Source organism: Rhinolophus sinicus, linkage group LG07 (assembly GCF_036562045.2).
Source record: "Rhinolophus sinicus isolate RSC01 linkage group LG07, ASM3656204v1, whole genome shotgun sequence".
NCBI classification, from domain to species: domain Eukaryota; kingdom Metazoa; phylum Chordata; class Mammalia; order Chiroptera; family Rhinolophidae; genus Rhinolophus; species Rhinolophus sinicus.
In genome coordinates this window covers 121,831,266-121,857,318 of record NC_133757.1, presented here as the reverse complement: position 1 = coordinate 121,857,318, position 26,053 = coordinate 121,831,266, and the positions used below count along the sequence as shown (strand labels likewise).

The 26,053-nt window shown below is 35.4% G+C and overlaps 1 protein-coding gene and 1 long non-coding RNA gene across 2 annotated transcripts in view; one reads left to right on the top strand and one right to left on the bottom strand.

Moving 5' to 3' along the window:
- The window catches only part of FAT4 (FAT atypical cadherin 4), a 148,563-nt gene that overhangs the window by 68,136 nt on the left and 54,374 nt on the right, over positions 1–26,053 (top strand). Inside the window, exons 2-6 of the mRNA XM_019710865.2 lie at positions 5,370–5,501; positions 11,262–11,523; positions 12,832–13,182; positions 18,942–19,864; positions 20,502–20,676. Coding sequence (XP_019566424.2) covers positions 5,370–5,501; positions 11,262–11,523; positions 12,832–13,182; positions 18,942–19,864; positions 20,502–20,676 — 1,843 coding nt within the window. The remainder of the gene's footprint in view (positions 1–5,369; positions 5,502–11,261; positions 11,524–12,831; positions 13,183–18,941; positions 19,865–20,501; positions 20,677–26,053) is intronic.
- LOC141572759 (uncharacterized) lies at positions 130–25,849 on the bottom strand. The gene is made up of 4 exons (XR_012498225.1): positions 25,708–25,849; positions 7,367–7,461; positions 1,811–2,002; positions 130–825 (listed from the first exon to the last, which is right to left on the bottom strand). It is a non-coding gene; the product is annotated as an uncharacterized LOC141572759 (long non-coding RNA).

Genomic DNA, 26,053 nt, shown 5'->3' with positions numbered 1-26,053 from the left:
ATGGGCAGGGCAGGGCTCTGGGCCTATAATATATAAACTTATTCAAGAAATCAGAGCAACAAAATACAATTATTGAAACAAGTATTTTTTTGACAGTACTGTTAGTTAAAAGGTATATTTAAATGCAATCTTAATGGCATTATCATAGTATCTTTAGAGGTAATATTTGTAAACTCTAAGCATTGTTTTTGGTGCAATTATTTGTCAAAATTTATGTGGTCTAGGTAATAGTATTATTTGAGGAATTTAATTTGGGGGTATCAGTTCCACAAAAATAAAAAGACAATAATGTAAATATTTGTCATTTAAAAAAAATGCACTGTTTGCCTTGATGCATCTTCTTTGACTATTTTATTTTGTGCACTTTATGTCTGTCTCATGAACCATTTAGATTTTAGCCTTTTCTGAAAATGAATATTTATGACTGAGTGTTTTAAGAGAAAGAAACAGGTTCATTGTAGACATTTTAAAAGCAATAACTTTCAATAATATCTACAGAGAATTTATCTACAGAAAGTTTCTTTACTTGTAACTTAATACCCATCACCTTTCTGCTGAATAATTAATAGTTTTCAGTGGGTCTGATAAAACAAATCATCACAGCTTAGTTTTCCTTATTGTAAATATGAAGGAACTTAAAAATGAACAAAAATGTGGATAAAACAGTATTTGTAGAGACAATCAAATATTAATTTCTTCAAAAATCAGATTCCTATTGCCATCAAATACATATTTTGTGTGAAAGATCATTTTCTTCATGAAAAGATTAGAGACATTTTTCCTGGCATTCAGCTTGTACCCAGCTCTGGCTCTTTCCACAGGTCTCTGGAAAAATCAATGGGCTAGAGTTAGGAGGCTGGACATTGTTTTTCTTAAATAAATCACCTGACATTTTAATGTCTTGCTTTGGATTCTCTATGAAATAAAGAAGATGGATTTGATACTATTTAAGATTCCTTCTAAAAATTTTAATACATTTACTTGCAGATGAATGGATTTGTGAACTTTTTGTGAACTATAAATTATGAAACTTCTCGAAAGGAAAAAAAAAGACTGTTTTTCATCCTTATTTGTTAAGAACCGTTTTACATACATTGCAGGAAGGTTATGAATTACAAAATATGTTTAGGTATTTATCATCCTGATTCACTAAGGACCACTTTACGTAGCTTGCAGAAAGGTTATGGATGTAAGAATGTTTTTAATTGTGGTTGAGATAATGACCACATGCAATTATCAGTTTATTAACTGGGGAATGCACTCATAATGGACTTTGCTATTTTCGTCAATTCCTTAGCTTGACTATAATGTATTACTTTCATAATATAAATTTAAATCAATGAATCAATGAAATGCCGTGTCTCAGAGATATAAACATATGTAATTATTTGATAATTGCTATTGCTGATTAACAACTGCTCATTGATTATATAGTTGTGTTCTAATTTACTCACTTAAAAATTAAAAATAAATGCCCCAAATATGATATTATCCGTGATGGAGTGCAGTATAAAAGTATAGACTGCATGTTCCAGGAAAAAAGAGGAAAGCCTTATACTGATTTCATGGCAATTATTTACACAATTAGACTTGGAGTTTTAAAATAGCCATTTAACTGTTCAACAAAATGAATATTGAGGACTCTGTTCCTTCAGAATAAAGAAGTTTGGTAACAATATCTAAAGCCATATTTTTAATTTAACTTTTTTACTTCTATTAAACAATCAAAAGACAGATCCATTTTTAATTGCTTGGTCATTAGCCCCCTTAATCACAACATGTTTTTGTCTCTAAATAATCATTCACTCACCTGGTTTCATTTCCTAGGGATCAGGTGTCTCATCCAAAAAAGACATTATTCTGAAGGCCCCTGAAAGGCGAGGGAGGGTGAGCCTGCACAATACCTGTGGCTCCGCCATTGGCTGCAGCTCACGATTTTGCTATGAATAAGTCCACACCAAAGCTACCATTGCAATTGCAGCAGGTGAAACCACATCTGTCCCTATAGGGCCACATAGCAAAGCACAAAGGTCAGCATTTGATAGGCAGGCATAAAATATGCAAGTGCCTTATCTTCACGGTGTATTGTTTCTTTCCTCTTTGTGGGTCAGTTCTCACTAACTTTCACAATCGATACCTTGAACATGCCCCCTGGACGTAAATTATGGAAGCTGTTGGCAGTTTTTGTTTTGTTTTTATTTAAAATACAGCCACTTGTGAAGAGAAGCTTCTGAGTTCACAGTGTGATTTTTTTTTTTCCAAAATGAATATTTAAATGCAATTCTTTTACTCATTTCAGGTCTAAACAAATGTAAAGATAAATTTAAAACACTGTGGGGGGCCATGCAAGCACTAAAAGCATAACTGTGCAGTGGTTTTGGTTTGTCTTTAAAATAATTGCATGTATTTTTCAACATGTACTTTTTCTTAAGTTTAGGTATATTATTGTAGACTATTTTTAAATTTCAGAATTGAAAAATAAACCACTAATAGCCATTGTCGCTATTATTTACAGTGATCTAATTTGTAAAGAAAGAAAAGAATCTTTGAACATTATTAGGTCTTCATTTTTGTTTCCAGACACCTTAATTAAACTTTTAATGTTTGATTCCTGTGTTCTATATAATAACATTTCAAAACAAATCATACCAAATATTAATCTAAGGAGCACATAATAATGGAATAAGACTCTTCAGCTGGTGGCAGATCCAAGAGTAAACTAAGCACATACTGGGACCTGGAATTATCAGGAAGATGGTAACTGGCAAGAGCAACTCAGATTTATCCATGGTGTGGGGGACAAACTTCTTGAAATCAGGTTGTCAGCAATGTGTTTTTCCAGGGATAACAGAAAATGTTTCTATTTGTACCTGTTTTTACCAAACTTCACTTCGACCTGTCTTATTCTCGTCTGTATTTTCGTGACTAGCATATGCCTGTTATGTGATAGATGCTAAAGTGTGAAATAAATAAACATTGGAATCAGTGATCACCTTATAGGCAAACAGGGTCCACAATCTTGGAATTTCTGGTAGATGGAAACATGGCACAAAGGATCTTAAGTGATGGAATTGCAAGATAACATCCTCCTGTGTCAATGAGTTTACATTTCCTCTCCTACATAATTTATGCCCCAGGCTATTGAGAGAATTTAAGAGAAGCCATGCTGAAAATTCTTCAGGGCTATCTGAGGATGTGTGGAGTAGAGAAGAGAGACTGGACAATCAAAAGAAAATATCCAGATTAAAAAAAAAAAAAAAAAGAATATGAAGTTCTAACTTTTTGATTTGTAAGCTGACATTAATTTTGGGGAAAAAGTTAGCCTCACTTATTAAATGGATGGCCTAAGGTATCCCTAATCAAAACTATAACCTTTACATATGTCAGAATATGATGAAACGTTCTATTAGATTGGTGCAAAAGTAATTGTGATTTTTGCAATTATTTTTAAACTTTTAAACCACAATTACTTTTTTTTTATTAGTTTCAGGTATACAAAACAATGTAATAGTTAGACATTTATCATTTGCACCCCTCACAAAGTGGTAGCCCCCTCCCCAAACTACTACCCCTCTGACATCACATACAGCCATTTCATTTCCACTCTCTCTATTCTTAATGCTATAGTCCACTTCTTGTGAATATATCTATATCTATATTTATATATATGTATGTATATATCTATATCTATATATAGCTATCTATCTATCTATCTATCTATCTATCTATCTATCTATCTATCTATAAAATTGTAGTTGACATTCATTATTATTCAGCTTCAGGTGTACAGTGCAGTGATCAGGCATCTACATCATCCCTGAGGTGGTCTCCCTAATAAGACAAGTGTCCATCGGGTACCCTACAAAGTCTTCACAACATTGTTGATTATATTCCCCAAACTGACTTTCGTGTCCCTGTGGCCATCTTGTGGTGACCAATTGTGCTTTCTAATCCCCTCACTTTCTCCCTCATCCCCACCCCCCTCCCATCTAGCAACCCGCAGTCTTTCCTCTATGTCTCTGAGACTGTTTCTGATTAGTTTGTTCACTTATTCTATTCTTTATATTCCACATACAAGTGAGACAACCAGAAGTGGCCGATTTCTAACTGACGAGATGCCTGTCGTAACCATTCCCTAGATTCATTTGAGCCATTTGCTTTGATCAAAACCCTGCTAAAAGAGGAGGAGCTAGAGGTATAATCATTATTTAGTGTTTAATTTTGCATACTGTTCTCTGGGGTTTTTGTTTTTGTCCTTTTTATCAATTGCTCATCCATTTATTTGTCTAGCTCTCCTACGTTTCCCTCTCCTTCTTTGTCACAGAGTGATGACAATCCCTTCTTCTTTCACGCCCCCCACCCCGCTCCCGCACTCCCTCTTGAAAAAGGAGAAACCAGAATTATTTTGCTCTCTCCTCTCTCTGCATATTTATCCTCATCACTTTTGTATCTGATGCAGTTTTTACAATATAACTATAAAAGATGACATTTCATCCTATGAAAAAAAAACGTTTTGTTTATAACCTAGCTAAATGAATGGATGGATTTTTCTCCATGACTTAGTTTTGTGACCCAATTGGGGAAACTTTCAGTTTTATTAGCCGCTGTCTTCTCTTTTCTTATCGGATATCAGCTTTTAGCACTTAGCACATGGCTTAAAGTTATTATTTAGACTTCACAAAGCCTTCCTTCCAAACACTTTCTCTTAGGTAGGAAACAAACAAATAACTCTGCCTGTGATCTTTCAAACAAAGCTGTAATATTTGCAATCCGTATAAACACTACATCTGAAAAGAATGCTTGTTTAGCTTTAGTCACATTAAAAAGTGCTGATAGGAGTGGAAATACAAAAGAAGATGTGTGTGTTCTTTCTCCCCATAGGTTGAGAGTTGACTCTAAAAGGGAAAATGCTGAGTTTCTTAAAGCACAACGTGAACTTCTTTATTTTCCTCAGACATGAGTTGCCAAAATGTAAACATTTCAAGAAGAAATTTTACACTACCTCATCTGTGTGTCAAATGACATTTAATGGTTGAATGAAAGAGTCTGAAATCTGGGCAGCTCTTTGCTGCTACACAAATCTGGGAATTAAAATGACAGTTGATCAGTGGACCTTTTCTAGTATAAACTCCAAGGCAACCATTTAAAATCGGTTACTATCAACAAGTGAAACGTTTTTTATTCCAATGTATATTTTCCTATGAAGATTTCGCAACTTTCTCTAGGGCATTTTCTGTTGTTTAGAGGTTACATGTAAAGGTGCTGATTCTTTTTGGAAGACCTAGCTGAATGGACCCTTGCTCTTCATTTGAATTGATACCTTGCAGACACGTAGGGCGTTCACATGTTGTTTTTCTCTTTCCTTGTAGGTAGAAATAACACTTCAGGATATCAATGACAATCCACCAGTATTTCCAACGGATATGCTGGATCTCACTGTCGAGGAGAACATCGGAGATGGCTCCAAAATTATGCAACTGACAGCCATGGATGCTGATGAGGTAACTCAGACCTTATCTCTATATTTTTGAAACCTCGTATTCCAGTGATCTATCAAATTTCTAGTGTATGATGACAATTTTATTACCCAATAAGGTTAGATCAGAAGATTCCCTTACCTTCAATTGAATTCCAGATGTGTTTCAAAACTTGATTTTTGGTCTATGAGTAAGATCTTCATAATTTTATTTCTTTGACTTTAAAGAGGTAAATAACTCAAAAAAGACTGATTTTAACAGCCAATACAGAAATGTGATGACTTAGTCACTTACAAATTTTGCTAAAATCTAACTAAGGAAAAGGAAACAAAATGAAGCATAGATGTTTATATTTTTAAAAAAGGTTTGGTGTTTTAAATTTAGTACCTTCTATTCAATTTTATATAGTGAAAGGTTTATTCCCAATTCCAGCTGCCATTTAGAGTTATATGACTGAATATCTCTATTATTGTTGATAGATATGAGATAACATCAGCAATAATTCAGTAAATACTGCATTTCTTGAAGCTGAACATTGATAATATACAAGTATATTTGGATAGCTTAATTCATAAAATTTCATTAACTCTCATTTAGCAAAATAGCAGAAAAAAGCTGATGCAATTGCTGTAAGACAGTTCACTTCAAATTATTGTAATTGTAATGACTGTTTCATTGGCTATACTCTGTAGGAATAGAACAAATAAACTTCATTTATACCAAGTGATTTATTCAAAGAGTGAAGCAATAACTATGTTAATTATAATATGTACGTGTCCTAATGGGATATACTACTCTATTACAAACTGATTATTTGAGAGAGATGCCAACATTCAACTCTTTTAATGCTATTATGTTCTACTGTTAAAATTGTATTCCCTCCCTTATTTTTCTTTTCAAGATATGACAAGGGTTATACACATGTAGTGCTGCTTACATGTTTATTTTCTCCATCTGAATTGTGTGTGTGTGGGGTGGGGCACTTGCATTGCCTTCAAATTCACCTTTTGAAATATGTTTATATTTACGATGAGATTTGTGGGAGGCTGGGAAGGTCCTTATGTCTCTACATCCACACAGTTTTAGTGCATTTTGTTTTATTTCCATTGAGCTTCATTTTATAAGGTTTTTTAAAAATGTAAGTAACCATGCAGGTGTTATCACATAAACATCCTGGTTTAAAGAAATCCTGAATGTAAAGTGTATATAGGATATGCCAGAAGTGCGTTTGGGTAAGACGGGCAGACGAATCTAAGGCTATTAAGCAGGGACCCACCCGGGAAATGGAGGGAGGATTGTTAGCAGTTCCAGGGGAGGTTGGGGGGCCAACAATTTGTGCAGACTGTCACTATGCCTGAGGCGTAAGGGATCCCCACAGACTTTGTAATGGAATCTGTGCCTGGAGGGGTGCAGGGGGGAGGGGGAAAGGCGGGAGAGGGTGAACGGGGGTGGTCGGTCCACCTCCAACTTAAAGGACAGGAGGGCTTTTGCAAAACTGCTTCTGGACTGTACTTTTTCTAAAGATTAAACTCGTGAGCACACTTTCCTTCTTCAATACATTTTGTCTTAATTATTTTCAGTAGTGTTTTAATGACTATTATTTCAACTCCTGACTTGTCTTAATGCCAAACATGGATATCTAAGTTTCCCAGGGCACTCAGAATTATTGGCTGGTTGTTGTTTTTTTGTTTTTTGTTTTTTGTTTTGAGTGGCTTACAATAAATTAATATTAGCACTTTTACATAAAATCTTTATTCTGTATTTGCCTCTGTTATCAGCTTCTTACCTCTTAGTTGAATTTGAAAATATATATACATATATGAGTATATTATGTATACAAGTATATGTATATAGTATATGTATATATATATTTGAAATGTTTCTCTTACCAACTCATGGTTCTATTTTCTTTTCTTCACCTAGTCTGACTAGGACTCAGTGTTGAAATGCAAGAGGTTTCTTTTACTTTGTGGTCAGTGTTAACCTAAAAATAGAAAGCCAAAGTAAGGCAACAAGCCTTTATTTGAGATTTAAAAAAAAAAAAAAAAAAAAAATTGCAATCCCGGGGCATAGATTCAGGCAGAAACCCATGTTATGTCCCAATTATCGGGTGAGGGCAAAGAGTTTTTATGAGAAAAGGAAAGGAAATAATTACATGACTAGAGGAAAGGAATTTCTATTGATGATAACAAGTTAGGTTTCTCTTTGGCTACGAGTATTCATGGCTGGTTACTGATTCTAAAGAACAGTCCAGAACATTAGTCCTTGTGGTCAGGATGTCAGCTTTCCTGTTAGCTTTACAAACAGTTGTTCAGAATACAGTGTTGGTTTGGCCCAGTCTGAAGGTGATTTGCCCTCTTCAAACATTCCAAAAGTTCAAGGAGAAAGACGTGCAAGGCAGTTCCCCTGGGATGGTGGCTCCGACTCCATTTTGAAATGGCTCCATTTATGTCATTTTTCACATCAGCAGTCAATTGATTTAGAGAAACATAATTTTTTAAAACACTAAGATTATGTAGGTTATCAACAAATTACGCATATGTGTTGATACATGCTTTACTATTTATAAAGTTTTCCTTAATAATTAAGTCAAACATAGAAGTATTAGTATGTTAAAGAAACTCTGGTAGGGCACCGGAGAATAATGTCTGAGTAAAGGAATCAGTTTTAGAAAATAACATGTACATGCTAAACTTAATTTAAATATCATTTGGAACACGTGTTAGACTGAGATACACATCTTTCAGAAGCACGTGACTTTGTCAGTCTCTTGTTTCCTTTTGTAAACAGAATTATTATGCTTGTAATGGTCCAGGATACTCAAGCTTTGTTTCGTGGTACCATACTTGTTTTTGAAAATACTGCTTAAGGTTGTAAAATGTATTTGCAATTTATAGCTATTTACTTTCAGAATTCCTTCACGTGCTTTTGTCTCTGTGGTTCCTCCGGAGAGTGAAATATTTTAAAACAGCATTATTTTTACTGTGCTGCAGCTGAAATACAATATTTGTTTCCTGATACTGCATATTTTGGATATTAAATAAATAAATAGACTTTTCAAAAGAGCTAATTAAATCATAACTCTTGGCCAGACATTTTCATATATTCACTAGAACTATTCACCACATCAGCTGATATTGAATACGAAAAATATTGTTTTATCAACATAGTTTGATACCTTTGCTTCCGTTCAGAAGAATTATAAGTTTAGGAGTATTAGTACAGTCATTTTATAGACAGGACATTTCTAAATTTCAAACTATTTGTATATAATAGCTTTTAATATGTTTCGTTTCTTTGTTTTTCCCTAATTTCCAAATACTTACCATTTTAAGAGGTCAGAATTGAATGTCAAGCTATTTTCATTCCTGGACTGTTTTACTAGAATAATGGAACTCCTTGTGAAATAGAACAAATAGTACAGAATGTGGTCAGATTAGAAGTCTAAAATTCTTATTGAATGTTTTTATTAGACCGTACAATTACAATAAATATGTTGGCTACTCCACATACACCTGAATACACAAGATAAATGTGGGTAGTATGTTAAACTCAGCTGTTTCATTACTAAATTAAAATGTGCTTTCAGGCATTCACTTTATGAAATTGGCTTGGGAATGCAGTACGAAAATATAGCAAATGCCACTAAACATACATTTTGAAAGATGAATTTACCTTTGTTAAAAAAATTATCGACTTATGTATTTGCCTGTGAAGGATAAAATATTTAATCTCTTATGGAAAAGATATATATATAATTTAAAATATCTAAATCAAACTGCTTATAATTTCAACAACATAAGTTTATAATAGTTTTTAAAATACTTTGGAGTTAGCATTCCCCATCATCAAATCTAGAAGGGTGCTTCAATTTTAATTTTCCTTAATTTCTCTATTTTGTCCCTATTTCACTCTTTCTTGAAACCTTCCCTTTAACCTCCGTGGCAGGCCACGCCTCTGGGTCTTCCCCGAGGTCTCGCCTCCTCCTTCCTCCCTCAACCCCTGCCTCGGCTGCTTCTCCAACACTTAAAATTGTCAGTATTTGGTCCTTATGCTGCTGTTTCTTTATCTATTCTAATTTAAATTCTCAACAACTCTTGTGGCTTTTACTGCCACCTACATATATTGACCTTCAGATGTTGTTCTCAAATCTCTGACTGCCACATACTCGTTTTCCATGAAGCTATCCTTGACTCTCTTAACATACCACACATAACATTGCACTGCATAATTTCTGCGTCCAAGCAGATCCTTTCCTGAAATGTCTTCAACAGGTGTATTCTCTAATTCCCAGGCAAAGTCATTTGATACTACTTTTTTTTTTCTTTTGCTTGTACCTATCATATAAACTTGTTGAAAGGATTGAGAATATATGGGACTGTTGCACAAATGAGAATATTGTTATTGTTACTGCTATCCTGTATGTTATACTGGGTACATAACGATGTAGACTCTAAATTCTGGAACAAGGCATCCAGGGTATAAATTCCTATGTCTCAGACTCTTTATCATCAAAATGGGGATAATCTTCGTACTGACCTAACTGGTTTGCCTTTTCGGATTAGGTCACTTAGGGCCCATGAAGGGATGAGCTCAGAGCATGCTTAGCACTTAATAAACACTGAATGAATGTTCTCCTTTCCTCTACTTTCCATTCATTGTACAGGTTCCTTGTTCATACCTCAGTTTCTGAGGGCCGCGGCTCACAGACCTGAGAGGACACAAGAAATCACCCGATTTCATTGTACAGAACAGGGACTTGGAACGTGCAAGGAGCACAGATTATATGAAGTGTCATCTTGAGGAAATGTAGCTCCAGTCTTTTGGGCTCTGTCTCTCCTCACTATCTCCCCACACTGTATTCTTCTGTTAAAATTACGTCAAAACTGTCTACACAACCAAACTGTTCAGCAGGAAGGCAAGCGTGCCCTGGTTCCCTCTGCACTTGTGCTTGTACGCAAACATTTCCCCCTAACTTTGCTTTTTAAAAAAATTCTTTGTTTCAAAAGCCGGTTTGGTTCCACACAGAACTCGCCATTCTTCCTTCCCTAAATAAATCGAATCAAAAATAATCTCTCATCTTGGCTCTTACAGAGCTTATTACATGCCCCGTCCGTTTTACACTTTAATTACATTTTTAATGCGACTCAAAAGGGACATGAGCTCTGTCAGGCAGACGTAGGTTTGAAATCCACACTAACACTTCCAGGGTGACTTTGCATAAGTTAACTAATGTCAGAACCCCGCGTCTTCATAGCAGAAACAGCACGTCATGGAGCTGTGACTTGATAATGTATTTATAGTGTTGCCACAGTGCCTGGCAGAGAACAAGCTTCAGCAACCGTCTGATTGTGTGGTGAACAGTGGTATCACCATTTGTAATATCACAGCGACCACTTTACTTCTTCCCATGTGTATATTTTATGAATTAAAGCATGCATATGTACCGGATGTATACACACGGCTTGTATTCATCTTTCAGTATCGGTATATACTATCACCATTTTAATACTGTTTTTTCCTTTCTTAAAATGTGTATACATTTTTGTGGCACCCTCTTTATATATCAGATCCTGAAGGTTGGGGTTTGTTGTGTTATTAATGCAGTGAACGACGGAAGACCATGTAGCATAGTACACTAGCCTGTTATCTTCTGAAATTTTACAGTATCATATGAAATTAAGCCCAGAGCCTCACTGTGTCAAATATATGCTCCACATAAGGAATGGTGCTCTTACTGTTCCTCTTCCAACAGTTCAGATGCTCACCTTTTCTTTCTCTTAGGGTGCAAATGCTCTGGTCACATACACCATCATTAGTGGAGCTGACGACAGTTTCCGCATTGATCCTGAATCTGGGGACCTTATAGCGACCAAGAGGTTGGACAGAGAACGCCGTTCCAAGTACTCCTTGCTGGTTCGTGCAGATGATGGTCTTCAGTCCTCGGATATGAGAATTAACATCACCGTCAGTGATGTGAATGACCACACACCCAAGTTCTCCAGACCTGTGTACTCTTTTGACATCCCAGAAGACACAACCCCAGGTAGGGGGCACACCCTTAGGTGTATTTTGCAAGGATCACCTTTGATTACAATTATGGACTCTGTTTTGGTTGCTTTTAGTGACTAGTTTTTACTATATGCTACTAGGTATAAAAATATATATGCTGGATTTTTTAATCTTTTAATTCACCATCTTTGCTACAATTTCCAAGCAAATTGCTAGATTTTTGAGAGCAAATGAAGTTAGCCATTCATCTGATTACTAGTTACAGATATTTTTGTTTCTGAAAGTATTTATGACATGGGATAATTTTTCTGGCAACCGTAGTTTTGATATTATTTTTCCATTAAAAAAAAAAGTCAATTGTGATTGTGCTGCTGTGTATAGAAAGAGCAAAGAAAAGCACATGAAAAGCTATGAATGGTGGTACTAACCTTCACTAGCTATTTGACCCAGGGAAAGTTAATTCATTTCTCTTAGCTTCAATTCCTTCTTCTGTAAAGGGGAACCATAATTCCTGCTGGAATTAGGGTAAAGGTTAATTTAGAATGTATGTGTGAGCTTGCTAACATGGGACTTGAGGATTAACAGGTACTCCATAAACATTTGTAGAATGTAAGTCTTGAATTAATCACCTTGCCTCTTTGAACATATTATGTTGTGACTGTTGAGTTTGACTATTCAATATCCTGTTTCTGGTGTGTGTACCTCATACCCATTGCTGGAAAATCTTATCTAAAGTTGAAATTTTATTCTGAATTATAGTTGGTATGAGTTTGCATAATAAGGTGTATGTTTTGGAAACCCATTCGACAAGAAGGGAATATGTACAGAGGACTGTTTATTCCTCACTGCAGTTTTCCCTTCACTCCTCAAGATGAGTTGTTCATGTCCTTCATGGAATTCCCACCACATTTAATTCTTGCCTTAATTATAGCGATGGCCATAGGAGCGCTCAAGTGATAGCCCCTGGGCGTAAGTCTGTATTATTGCGTGGATTCCTCAGTTCCTGACAGTAGCAATGGGCCCTCATATATGTTCACTGAACACACCAATATGTGGTTATGAATTGGCAGTGCCAGTTAGAAAGACATCTGAATAGTATCAGTTTCGCGGAACATTTGCACTGCAATATAAGATCAACATAAGAACTGTTTGTTAACATTCAGGAGTGTTTGTATCAGTGTTGGTGTAGAAATCAGCAGGATGCTATGTTCATGTATTTTCATAGTGACTCTCTAGTTAAAATATTTCACTGTACAAGTAATTTTGGGGTGTATTTTTATATATTCTCTTCGACATACCTTGTCCCATTAATTTTAGACTATTAATTTGTTCTTTTTGATAGGTTCTTTGGTAGCAGCTATTTTAGCTACAGATGATGACTCTGGTGTGAATGGAGAAATTACGTATGTTGTTAATGAAGATGATGAAGATGGCATATTTTTCCTGAATCCAGTTACTGGAGTCTTTAATTTGACTCGAATATTAGATTATGAATCACAGCAATATTATATCCTCACTGTTCGAGCTGAAGATGGTGGAGGACAATTTACCACCATCAGGGTTTATTTCAATGTACTAGATGTAAACGATAACCCACCTATTTTCAGCTTGAATTCATATAGCACATCTTTAATGGAGAATCTCCCTGTAGGATCTACTGTTCTTGTGTTTAATGTCACCGATGCAGATGATGGTAGGTACTTATTTTATAATACTGTAAAAAAACTTTAAGAAAAATGTAATCAGATTTATATTATATTTATTTAACTGTGTTCAGCTGTCACAAAATTGCATTTTGTGAAAATAAGGTCGAAAGTTGAGGAATAGATCTATAATTTAGCTATAGAGGATTAAACAAATTGAGTAATTTATCAATTAAATTCTTATTTATGTAACAGTTACATGGCATGCCTTGTTATCTTTTTATAAATTTAATAATGTCCATCTTACTTTTCCCCCCCTAAATTTGAGGCAGTATTGCAGTTTAGTAAGGTAGACGTCACAAAACACCTTTTTGGTAGGTCTTGTCAGATAAATAAAAAAATTTAGTTACATATATTATTTTAATGTAAAAAGGATAAAATCTGGAAGCAAAAGTAAAAACAAAATCTTCAAAAAATACTTAGGAATATCTAGTTTCATATTTCTGACTGAAAACTGCTAATAATATTTTAGCAAGCTGTCATGCTTTGACTAAAAGGACAGTCTCAGAGCTCTTTAACTTATGCTAGAAAATCAAGTTGAGATTTCGCATTAAATCTAGACTTCACAGGTGTTTAATTTTTATGTTTGCGAAAGCACTTGATAAACTTTCTTTTAAAAATATGACTCCCCTGGCCTTTCTTCTAAGACCTGTTTTGTAAATACACATATCAGATAATAAGCCTGAGAGATAACATTGTGCAGACTATCAGTCTTTAACTGAACTGTTTGGAAAGTTAATGCCTTGTTTTCCCTCCCATTGGACACAGCTAAATGTCCTATCAGTGGAGCAAACAAGGGACAGTAGTTTGAAGAGGAAATAGGCCACTAGCTCAAGGATATGCCTCTTGATAGAGGCACAGGGACCTTAATTTAGAATTTCCTGGTGCCCCTGAGTTGGATGATTTATGCAATTTCAGAATACCGTTCTAGTTTAACATTCTGCTCTATACTTAGTTTCCTTTCAGGAGTTTCTGGAAATATACCTTAACAAGCTATGAGAGGCAAAAAGCACAGTATTTTGTGTATGCTTCAATTCACAACATTGGAGATGCTTTCTTTAGAATTGATTAAGCCCTTGTTGAAGTCTTCTCCTCTTATTGAAGCACAGTTAATACTGGACACATGAATGTATTATATCTAAGATAGAAGTGGCTGTAATACTAGTACTAGTACTATTGTTGATGGTAACCAACATTTGTCAAGTCGAGTATTTAGTATACACCCAGCCCTGGCCAAGAACATGAACACTCTGTCTTGTGTCCAGCAGCCCAACTGCATGCATTGCCTCCAATTAGACATTTTTAAACCATTGAGATTAATTTCTATTTTGGAAGTTGATTTCTCTATTATTATAGCCTTAATTAGTTTACCTGCTCCCTGGATATGAGTATTTTCATATTTGTCCTTGTGACTGACTGGTCCCTACTTGTCTGTGGTGAAGAATTTTCTGCCATGTTTCTTTGTGGTTTATTTATTATGCATTAGAGAGAGCCCATTGTTTCGTAGGATTATGTGCTCTTCTAGAATAAATTTCATTTATCCTAAAACTTTAAAATGTAGGAAACCAGGAAAATAGCAAATAAGAAACTTTCTTTGTGAAAGCATGCTGGACTATTCCATGCACACATCTGCACATACAAATAATAGCAATTGACTTCAAGTTACTTTTCGTGGATTTTTTTTTCTCTACTTTGTGTTGGGTAAGAAAATTTCAAGCTACATTTTCCCATTGTTTTAGTTTTGAACACTTTTATCAGTATAATTTCCTGTGCTTGATCCTAAAATATAGGACACAATTCCTGTTCTCTCTGAATTTTTAGGATAATGATAAGACTGTACAAGGGTAACTTTGCTAAAGTTGCTAACTCAGTCCCACTAAGGAGTTCTCAAAGTATTTTCCAAACAGTATTGTTAAAACTTTTTAAAATTAACAAATTCATCTTAATCTCTGAACAAAATGTTCCTGATGAGGTACTATTGTCAACTTTTTTGGTGAAGAAATTTTACATAATAATAAATTTAAGATTTTATGTTATCTATATTCTCCAAGAGTTTAACCCACAACTTTTGGTTACATGATTATTTAACTAGGATAAAGCGAATATTTTACTGTTTTCAGAAGTTAAGTGTGAATAGTGTGTGTACTAATCTCAAGGCTTCCATGCATGCAGTTTAAAAAGTACTATATTGAGGTAAACTATTATAAATTGAATCTTATGGAAATATTCTGGCTTTGGTAATTTTTTGTTACTATTCTAGAAGTAAATCTGTATACTCTTTAAAATACTGGGGAGTTGTAGGGTGTTTTGAGAATTAAATGATTGTAATTATCGCTGAGTCAATTCACCTATATATGCTTGGTACACAGTGCAGGTCATTTGACCTGTGAATGTTTTTCATAGTCCAGTGACCTAATGGCCTTGTTGGAGCTGCTTCACAAAGATGAATGCTACTTGAAGCAGTGCCATGTGGTACAGCTTTATGATAAGCTGACAAATACTCATTCATCATAGAAATAGACAACATTTATGGATTGTGAATAAATGTACACATTTTATAACAGAACTATAGTTCTGTGCTACATTTCCTGGAACTAAATAATTCACGAGACTGAAATAAAAATCGAAAAAATATATAATACAACCACATATATACAGTAAAGCTGCCAGAAAGAATCATATAACTAAACCACTTTCAGACCTGAGCACAAATGGTTAGAAATACGGACCATTTTAAGTCTGAAGATCAGGTGGGCTATAAAAGCCCACTAAATTCAATTGGATAAATTATAGAATTTAAAAATAAATGTATTACTGTTTCATGATCCTAATATTAGATATAAAAAGCAGAGGGAGAAAAATGGCCTGAACTCTCTATTTTTTACTTGACTACTACAAATGTTCAGGGAGAATTTTGAGTTTCAATATGTCTACACATGTTTTCTGGATGTAGAGCACGTGCCCTAAGTCACTTAGACTTGTCAGAAATGAAAAGTCCTTTTCTGTACAGTGCAATATAGGTGGCTTCCAAGGCCTGTAATTAAAGCAGTAAGGTTTCTATTCCGGAGGTGAGAGATGACTTTTAGATGGTGTTGTGATATTTTGTGCAAAACCTGTTAATATTTTTATGTTCTTTTCCTCAAAGATAATGATAGTTATCATCGGTTCATTTTTAATATTATTAACTTAACATATTTATCAGTATGAATTTGAATATAAAATCAATTTTTTCTTTTTTCACAATTCAAGTTAAAGTTTAATAGTTATTACTTCCTCCACTTACCTACCTCACCAAACTTTTTCCCTAGAAAACAGGCCGTTCTACTGTTTACAAGGCTATAAAATGTTGGTATCATGTTCTATTTTTGCCTCTGCAGCTTAGTTGTTTACTCAAGGAAGCAGCATACACAGTGGAGGAAGGGTGTTCCGATTGTTTATTTAGTTGATTACTTTCCAGTTGATTTATGTAAAACTGCTAGGCCATCACTTTGTAGCCATGTGCAATTTTGTCAGTATTTTTTATTTCTTTTGATCTTAGGCATGGAAGATTTTACATGCTTGCATAAAACTAAATTTTAGATCTCTGCTTGTTGGTATTATTTTTATCCAGAAGTTTTCATAACTTTTTTTTCAATAGTAGTTGTGTCTAAATTTGTGCCTCAACGAATAAAAATTCAGTATTCACTGATGCATTTAGCCATAGGAAATGCAGAAAATTTCCTTAGAGAATAATTTGATTTATATATATATATATATATAAAATATAAAATATACCACATGAACATATACATATTAAATCAAATTACTTTCATTTTAATTATTCATATATAAACTTGTGTGCGTGTTTGTATATATAGCCTTAGAAAATAATATGTTCATGTATTGCACCAGTTGATGGATCTTTTTTTGGCACCAGTGGATGGAACTTTCCTTCCCCCAAACTTGTGGAATTTTAAGTGGAGGGGTTGAAGTAGGCTGTTGACATTGTTCTATCCAGATCTTAGATTTCTCTTTATCTCTTGCTGGTGAATTGACCTGTGGCCTCCATTAGCTTTATTTATTCATATTTTTCCTGATTCTCAGAGTCCTAAGTATTCTGAACTGTATAACCTCTGCTTTATTCACTTGTGAAATAGTTTTAAATAAACTATAAAGATTAAAAGCCACAACTCATAATGAAGGGAAAAATCCTACCTTTTCAAAGATCTACTCAACCCTTGTTTATCCTAGAAATTTTTGTAAATAAGCCAGTAATCGAAAGTTATCTTCATAAATATTTCTTGTCTGCATCAATATATAGACAAATGACATTTAATAGAGACCATCAAATCACAGGAAAAGAATAACTCTAGCATTTTTTTTTTTTTTTTTTAAAGAACAGGCAGCCCTGCTTGGTAGAAAAGAAAATCCCATTACTTAATTAAAAGTTGCCTTTGTAAGGAATTTGATGAGTTTCAAGAAAAGGCAAAAGCTAACTCAAGTATTTATGGAGTCCTGAGAAAGAGTAATTTTCAAGAAAAAAAAAGTTAAAAAAGGTGATTAGATTGTTCTAGAAGACTCTTGACAAAGAGTGGACATCATTTCTGACACCTGAATAGTTGTAATTAACTTCAGTAATATAAGAGATATTTGTAAGTGATTTCTGTAACTCAATAGATATTCCTTAGTATAAAATTCCAGAGTATAAAATCTTTGTTAAGGATGGATTATCCAGATACACAATATATTTCTAAGCAAATCTTACAATATCCTCCAATACACCAATTTATTTTGTTTGTTTTTTAATGATAAAGTATTAAAATGCACATGGCATTATGGACCAGTGAAAGAAACAATATTCTGAGTCAGGAGATCTCATTTTTGTTTTCACTGCCTCCCTGTTATTTGCCTTTAAATTATTTACTGAAACAATAGGCCGATTCATTCTCCACATCATCTTTACTAGAAGAGTGTCTGCCACCATTTTCTGAAATGAGGAATTATATATCATTTTTTTAAAAATTAAAAATAACACATGTTCCTAGGAAAATTAGATAAAATATTATCTGCATATAGCCTAGTCATTGTGTGAGCATTTATATTTGGAGCCTTTTATGTATACTTTTACTGCTAACATTTCCTTCAAAGAATAATTTTAAAACACATTAAATATACATAATAAAATTTGAGAGAGAATTATTTTCACAAAGGCCATTAGCCAGGTGCCTGATAGGAATTAAAAAGTACTTATTGGTCTGACAAGAAATGTAAAAGTTGCCTTAAAGCATCCATGACTAATGCCATACATCAGAACATTTTATTACCCTCCTCTGAAAATTGGTGTCGGCCTCAATAAATTACTGAAGTTATAAATTGTTGGCTAATAGTATAGAGTGTGGCACTGTTAATGCTGAACCCTCAGGAATTATGCAATAGAAATAAGGAAATGTATAGAAAGACATCCACTCTCTGTAATCCTTTTTCCTCTTGTATAATTTAAGCTTTCAACACCATAGTAAATAGCAAGCAGTATATATATATCATTTGTTCACCAGATTGTAAACATCTTTTCAGATCAAAAGTTACCAGGAAAAGATTTATGCATATGTATTATTGACAAAGAAAATTAACTGCAGCTAAGTCATCCATGAGGTGTGTTTGGAGGCATCATATATCAAATACGCAGTTTCATATTATAAAAAATTTGGTGCAGGTTACTTTGCAATTGGCACACATTTAAGAAGGTTGAACTTTTCCCCTGTCATTTCAGGGATCAACTCCCGACTGGCTTATAGCATTGCTTCAGGTGACAGCCTGGGGCAATTTGCAGTGGACAGGGAAGGTGTGCTGACGGTCCTGAAAGCTTTGGATCGGGAAACTCAGTCTTTCTACAACCTGGTCGTCCAGGTGCACGACCTGCCACAGCCGCCAGCCTCCAGGTTCACCAGCACTGCTCAAGTCTCCATTATTTTGTTGGATGTGAATGATAACCCACCAGCCTTTCTTTCCCCGAAGCTGACATACATCCCAGAAAACACACCGATTGATACGATTGTTTTCAAAGCTCAAGCAACTGACCCAGACAGTGGCCCAAACAGCTATATTGAGTACACCCTACTGGACCCCTTGGGGAACAAGTTCAGTATCGGGACCATTGATGGTGAAGTGAAGCTCGCTGGAGAACTGGACCGAGAAGAGGTTTCTAACTATACTCTGACAGTGGTGGCTACAGACAAGGGTCAACCCCCTCTCTCTTCATCCACAGAGGTTGTACTTATGGTACTTGACATCAATGATAATAGCCCTGTTTTTGCACAGGCTTCGTATAAAGTGGAGATTAATGAAAACACACTCACTGGAACGGATATAATACACGTCTGTGCGACAGACGGTGATGAAGGTACAAACGGGCAGGTTCGTTATGGCATCACTGATGGTAACGCCAATCAGGAATTTCGGATCGACTCTGTCACAGGTGCCATCACTGTGGCCAAGCCATTGGATAGAGAAAGGACCCCGACTTACTTTTTAACTGTTCAGGCAACAGATCGGGGCAGTACCCCCAGAACTGATACCTCCACTGTCAGCGTCGTTCTACTGGACATAAATGATTTTGTGCCTGTATTTGAGCTATCTCCGTATTCTGTAAATGTCCCTGAGAATTTAGGGACCCTGCCCAGGACCATTCTTCAGGTCAGTATATTTAAAGAAAACAAATATTGTGTTCCTTGTAAGACATTGAATTTAACTATGATGTGCATGCTTCCCCCACCCTCTTCCTCCTTCTCATCCAAATTGCTTCATTGCAGATATGGCAGATCTTAAAAAGGAACAGTTTATGAAAATTATACCTCAGAACCTGTTGCTTTCCTTGTAGATTAAATACTGCATTTCAGTTGTGTTCTTTTGTGTATACTCATGTTGCACACATTTTTGTATTTGTGTATTTTTGAATTTTGTTTTACTATAACAGTAATATCTATACATAGTAAGAACATAAAATGATGTGAAAGTTTGAAGACTTTGACACAAACATGGTTCTCCCTTACCGCTTTAGAAATCCAACTACAAATGAAACTGCTGTTGAGAATTTTTGAGAGGCCTTATTCCCAAAATACTATGTATTAGTTTTATGTCTATTTTTATACAAATGATATATGCTACTCTGTACCATTTAATTATTTTACTTGAAACTTAAAAATATGTCTTTGGGACCTTTTGCTATCAGTATATACGATCCGACCTCATTATGTTTGATGATACATTTTATTTTGTGGTATAACTTAAGCTAGTTCTACTCATTCATGGCCCTTATTCTTCTCTCCTGCAGGTGGTAGCAAGAGATGACGATCAGGGTTCTAACAGCAAAGTCTCCTACGTCCTACTTGGTGGTAATGAAGACGGCGCGTTTACTCTCTCAGCCAGTGGAGAACTTCGGGTGACACAGAGTTTGGACCGTGAAACCAAGGAGCACTTCGTCTTGACGGTCACAGCTACAGATTCAGGTAAGTCTGTTATAACCTTGTTCGGTTGTGAAAAGTGTCTTCATAATGAAAATATTGTTATCTACCCTTAAATTAAACACTGATTGAAATTTACTAATGCTTGGCACTCCGATTGTATCTATATAATTTATAGCACTTACATCACTCAATGAGATTTATATGTAAGTGGTAAGGGCTTAAGCACATTACAAACTAACTTCTATTCCTACAAGACAAAATATTTCTTGCTCGGTCACCTCTGGGGGTGACCTGGTACTCTACTACTTGAGCCACAAGGCATTTCAAGTACTTTAGCTTTGAAAACATCCAGATGGTTCTAACTGGTTATGGAGATAAGAGAGTGGGTATAGAGTTCTCCTTTATTGGACCTTAGGTTCTGCAAAATTTTAAGTAGCTGGAATAGGCATTTGATGAGGCCCTACAGAGCTCCAAAAAGTGTATCAGTGAGAGCTCAGAGCTCTGCCTGAGTTAGCAACATTATGCACTACCACAGAAATAATGAAAAGCAGTGTATTAGCTTTAGTGTTGGAAATAGTGCTTACGTAGACTTGTATACTAGGTAGCATAAAATATAATCTATCTAAAAAAAAGTAATATTGTTTACTACTAGTTCGTATTGCATATATTGACTATTCATAAATATTGAACAGTTCTAATTCAAATTGAAACAGTTACACATTTTTAAAGAATTTTTATGCCTTGAAGAAAGGCATAAATATTTGTTGCTTAAATATTTGTTGAGTAAATGAATGATTGAATGAATCATTGATTTCCAAAATATTAATGAATTATGGAACATTGTCCTTATGTAACATTCATTTATAAAAATTGTCACAACTTACTATTAAAGAATTTAATAATGTTGATTTTTAAAAAAAATTGTGTTGAAATTGTTTTAAGCCAGGCTGATTTGTTAGAACCTCAAATGACTGAAATTAAAAATAAATAAATGAACACACACACACACACACACACACACACACACACACACACACGGTGCCAAAAAAATGTGTATACATTTCAAGAAAGGAAAAAGCTATTATTAAAATTGTAATACTATATACCGAAAACAAAAGATCAATACAAGTCACGTTTGACTGCTGCAATTACAAGAGGTGCTCAGAGTGGTTACCCTCAGCATAATTTTAATAGTTTTTTCCTTTAAAGTATGTATACATTTTGGGGCACCCTGTGTGTGTGTGTGTGTGTGTGTGTGTGTGTGTGTAAACATATATATGTACACATATATACACACACATATATGTATATACTCATGTAGATGTGTGGATACTGATACAGAAGAACAACTTTGAGTTTTCAAATGAGTTGTTTTTTACTGTTATTGAAATGTTTTTAATGAATATAATGTATTAATATTGTTGTTCTATATGACCAATTTCAGAGTATATGATATATTGTTTTATTTTACCACTTCTCATAAAAGAGGAGAAAGTGTTGAGATTACGGGTAATGATAGATTCTATGTTAAGTATTCAGATGAGAGCGTGACTCCTTGTTAACTGAGACCATGCTCTCTCTCTATGTTACTTGCGTTTACTTTGGGGAGTGTAATTTTCTGAGACTATTGGTTTATGAAAGAAAGCAAGATTCTCAATTTTTTTTTAATGTGTGTGAATGACCATTTTGATTTTATGCGACTATGAAATCCTGCAGACTGTTGAGCAGAATGAAGTGTGGTACCAGGATGACCTGACGGATGTTGCGTTAGGTGTGTGGTGAGCACCATGCTTCACCATCAGTGGGCACCAAGGGTGAGCGTTCTCATGTGAGAAATGCAGCCAATGCCCTATTGCTCCAGTCTGTCCCCTATTTCAGCAGTTACTTGGAGAGGAGAGAGGATGAAACTGAGCAGGGATGGTAGAGATTGAGTTACTTAGAACCATGGTTATTACTAAAGCATCTCAGTCTCAGCTTCTCTGTCCAGTTACAACTGGAACATGTGGGCGATTCTAGGCATGCAGCAATGGGGGGCCTTTGTGGAGATGACCCCGGGGAGGAAAACTCAGGCCCAGGAGTCTAGTTCGCTAAAGGACCAGTCGCTATCAAACTTGTGGCCCAGGGGGTGTCACACATAGGTCATCCCAGGGTGGGGAGCAGGATGTGATTGTGCGAGGGGAGCAGTGCGGGTGACCTGGGATGGGCAGGGCGCAGCCCACAGAAGTGCTCTGTCAGAGGATTTCTACTTTGGCACATTCTAAGTCAAAAGCCATGGCAGGGAAAGAATGTAACCGTGTCCACAAAGTGCCTGTTTTCCACCAAATAACTGAGAGTTTAAAAATCATTTTGTGTGCCTCTGCAGCCAAGGGTGGGGGATATGGTGAAAGAGAAGAGTGGTTGTTTTTGTTTTTTTTGTTGTTTCTGATATCTGTGTCATGCAGTGTGCCAGGTATTGCAGACACTAACCATTTCTACACATTACTTTTCTTATCAGCTCAAAGATTTAGGTGTTTTTAGTTCCACTTACAGTAAACCCAAGCTCAGATGGTTAAATAACTTGCCTAGGATAATAAGCTAATAAGTACAGGGGTACCTTGATTTTCGAACGTAATATGTTCTGAAAGATTGTTCGAGTTCCGAAATGTCTGAAAACCAAGGCATGGTTTCACCATAGGAAGTAATGCAAAATGGATCAATCCATTCCAGACCTTTAAAATCAACTCCTAAACCTGCAAATTTAGCATGAATTTTACTATCCAATGATACCATAGATCCATAAAATTTACGGAGTTCGTCAATCGAAATGTTCGTCAACGGACACGTTCAAAAACCAAGGTACTACTGTAGTAGGATTCAGACCCTAGGATATCTGACTTCCAGGGTCAGAGAGTACAAAAGGGTTTACTGTGTGGGTAAGTACAATTTGAAAAAAAAGTCATTTATAAAATTATTTTATTCGCAAAGCAAGCTCAATAACAGTGTATATAATATAATGGTGAAGCCTTTGAAAGTGAGCTGATCTCCATTTTTCTTTGTGATTCAGGCAAGGTGTTTCTTGCAATCTCAGTATCTTCCTCAGTAAAATGGGATAGTAGTAATTACATATAGTTTATTGTAAGGTTTTATTAATACATGTTAAATTGTTGAATATGCCCATCACATAGTATATGTAGTGATTTTAATAAGACTCGTGATCTGTGCAATTTAAACATTTTAAAATTCTTAGAACTTTTTGCCTTGTTCCTTACTACATAAGTATCTTATTGAAAAAATAATGGATTGGTTTAAAAACATTTTTTAAATTGCAGTTCTCATTAGTTTCATTTTTTGATATTACTACATTAGGAATTTCTTTTGTGTATCAGATATTTCTTTTCAAACTTCCAAAGAATAAATTGCATAGTAAGTGTTTAACCATTTCAAAAGACCGCAGATTTTGAAAATTGTACTTGAGCCAAATCATGGTGAAGGAGGATTTTTGCGGGCTAACCAGAAGGCTTAACCACCACTTGTGATGCTGTTTCTCCATCAAAGTGACAACAAAAAAGGGACATTTCATGAGGGCAAAGAGCAAGAAGGAAAGGAAACTTGAAGTGATGGCGTTAAAAGCATTCTCTTCTGATAGGCAGGGGTGCCTCAGCCTGTGGGGAGGAGCTTTCAGGCGATTCGGTAAAACATGATTCAAACTGTGCAAACTCAGCCAGAACCAAGTCCTGGTTCAGTGAGCTCCCGGTGCCGGCAGCCTTGGTTCTGAGGCAACTCGGGGACCTAGAATTCTTACTATGAGGACACGTAATAGAAACATTATTCTAATTTCTATGAAGGACTGTTGCCATTACATGAGAAGTGTGTAGATTCTGCCCACTATGTTTTGAGATAGGAGAGTTAAGAATTATGGAGAGGGAAAATTCAGATTACCATTAAAATGAAGGTATTTGGAAGTTTGTCATTCAAGGCCTTAAATATGGCACCAGGGTGCGTGACAGGACGCAGAGACGAGACCCAGTGGCACTAGCATCTCAGGTCACAGATTTAGGCGGTCCTGGAAGTTAGAGAATTCATTGAACTTTGCCCCGAAGCACAGATTTTTAGGAGTTTTCCTTTTCTTTTTTGACTTGTGCCGAAATGGACTGGTGTTTCTGAAGCCGCTGATGTGAAGTATTCAGTTAGGTGTCTGAAGATCATTTATAGGGATCATGCAGAAAGCAATCAGAAATTGTGAGGGAGGTTGGGTTAGATGATCTTAAAGTCATTAAAACTCATATTATGACCATGATTTTATGTTCAATTCCTATGCATACTTTTGGTACAGTATTATAAATAACCATTTTAAGGGAGAATGTGAGAGTTGTAGATATCAGGCTTCAGATTCAGCAAATTAATCCTATATTCCAGGAATGAAGTCTCTTGACACAGGATGTAAAATACATATTCACCGCTGTGATTTAAAATTCAAATGGGTAGATGACATGAGAAAATTCAGAAAAATATGGCAGCTTTTAGATCCCAGATGCCATGTTATTCTCAAATTTGCAGTGTTCCAAGAACCAGGAAAATATCAAAGTGTTCTAAATAAGAAGAAATGTTTGACAGTTTTATTCCTTAGCTCACAAATCACTTTTACTTTACTCTTTTTAAATTCTTAACTGATGTCAACTCAAAGATGGGTCAACTTTGGCAATATGGCAGAAACTGAAGCAGTAACATTTCTTTTTTAATCAGAAAACCTCTAAATCTTTGAATATTTTTTAGAGAAAATATGAGCATTCCACTATCATATTTTTATTTACTGACTGCCTGGCTAAAGAGTAGCACATCTGGAAACTCTCTCACTACTGTCTACTGCCTGAACCGAGCTACTAAACCACACTATTGTGTGTGCAGAGGACTGAATGGCACATTGCTAACTAACAATACCGGACAGGGTATCATAATTCTACCTCGGTTTCTTTCCCTATAGCATTAAATTACTAAACAGCAACTTAATGAGTTGAGACTACAACTCAAAGATGGTATTTTGTTTAACTCTAATTTAAAGTATGGATAACTCTGCCTTCATTCTCTCTTACTTACTGTTATGTCTTCTAGAGTGACGGACTATGGCAAGTAGACATTCCCAGGAGCTAAAGCTCCAATCCGGCGCAGTGATGCAGGCAGCTCTGGTGGGTCCTTCTAAGTGGGGTGCTGGTCCTAAAGCAGTCAGTGCCCTTCACGCGGTTTGGCATTCTGTTCCCAAGTAGTGGCCTTACGAGAGTTTTTCTTACCACTTTCTCATATGTGCAATGAATAAGATAGTGTTTTAAATATAGCAAGTGGCAGGAATTCATCAGGGAACCCAGAGCAGTTTACAAAATGAAAGTATATCCTACAGGTAAAGACATATCTTTAGAGTTAAAAAAGGTTCAAATCCCACCTCTGC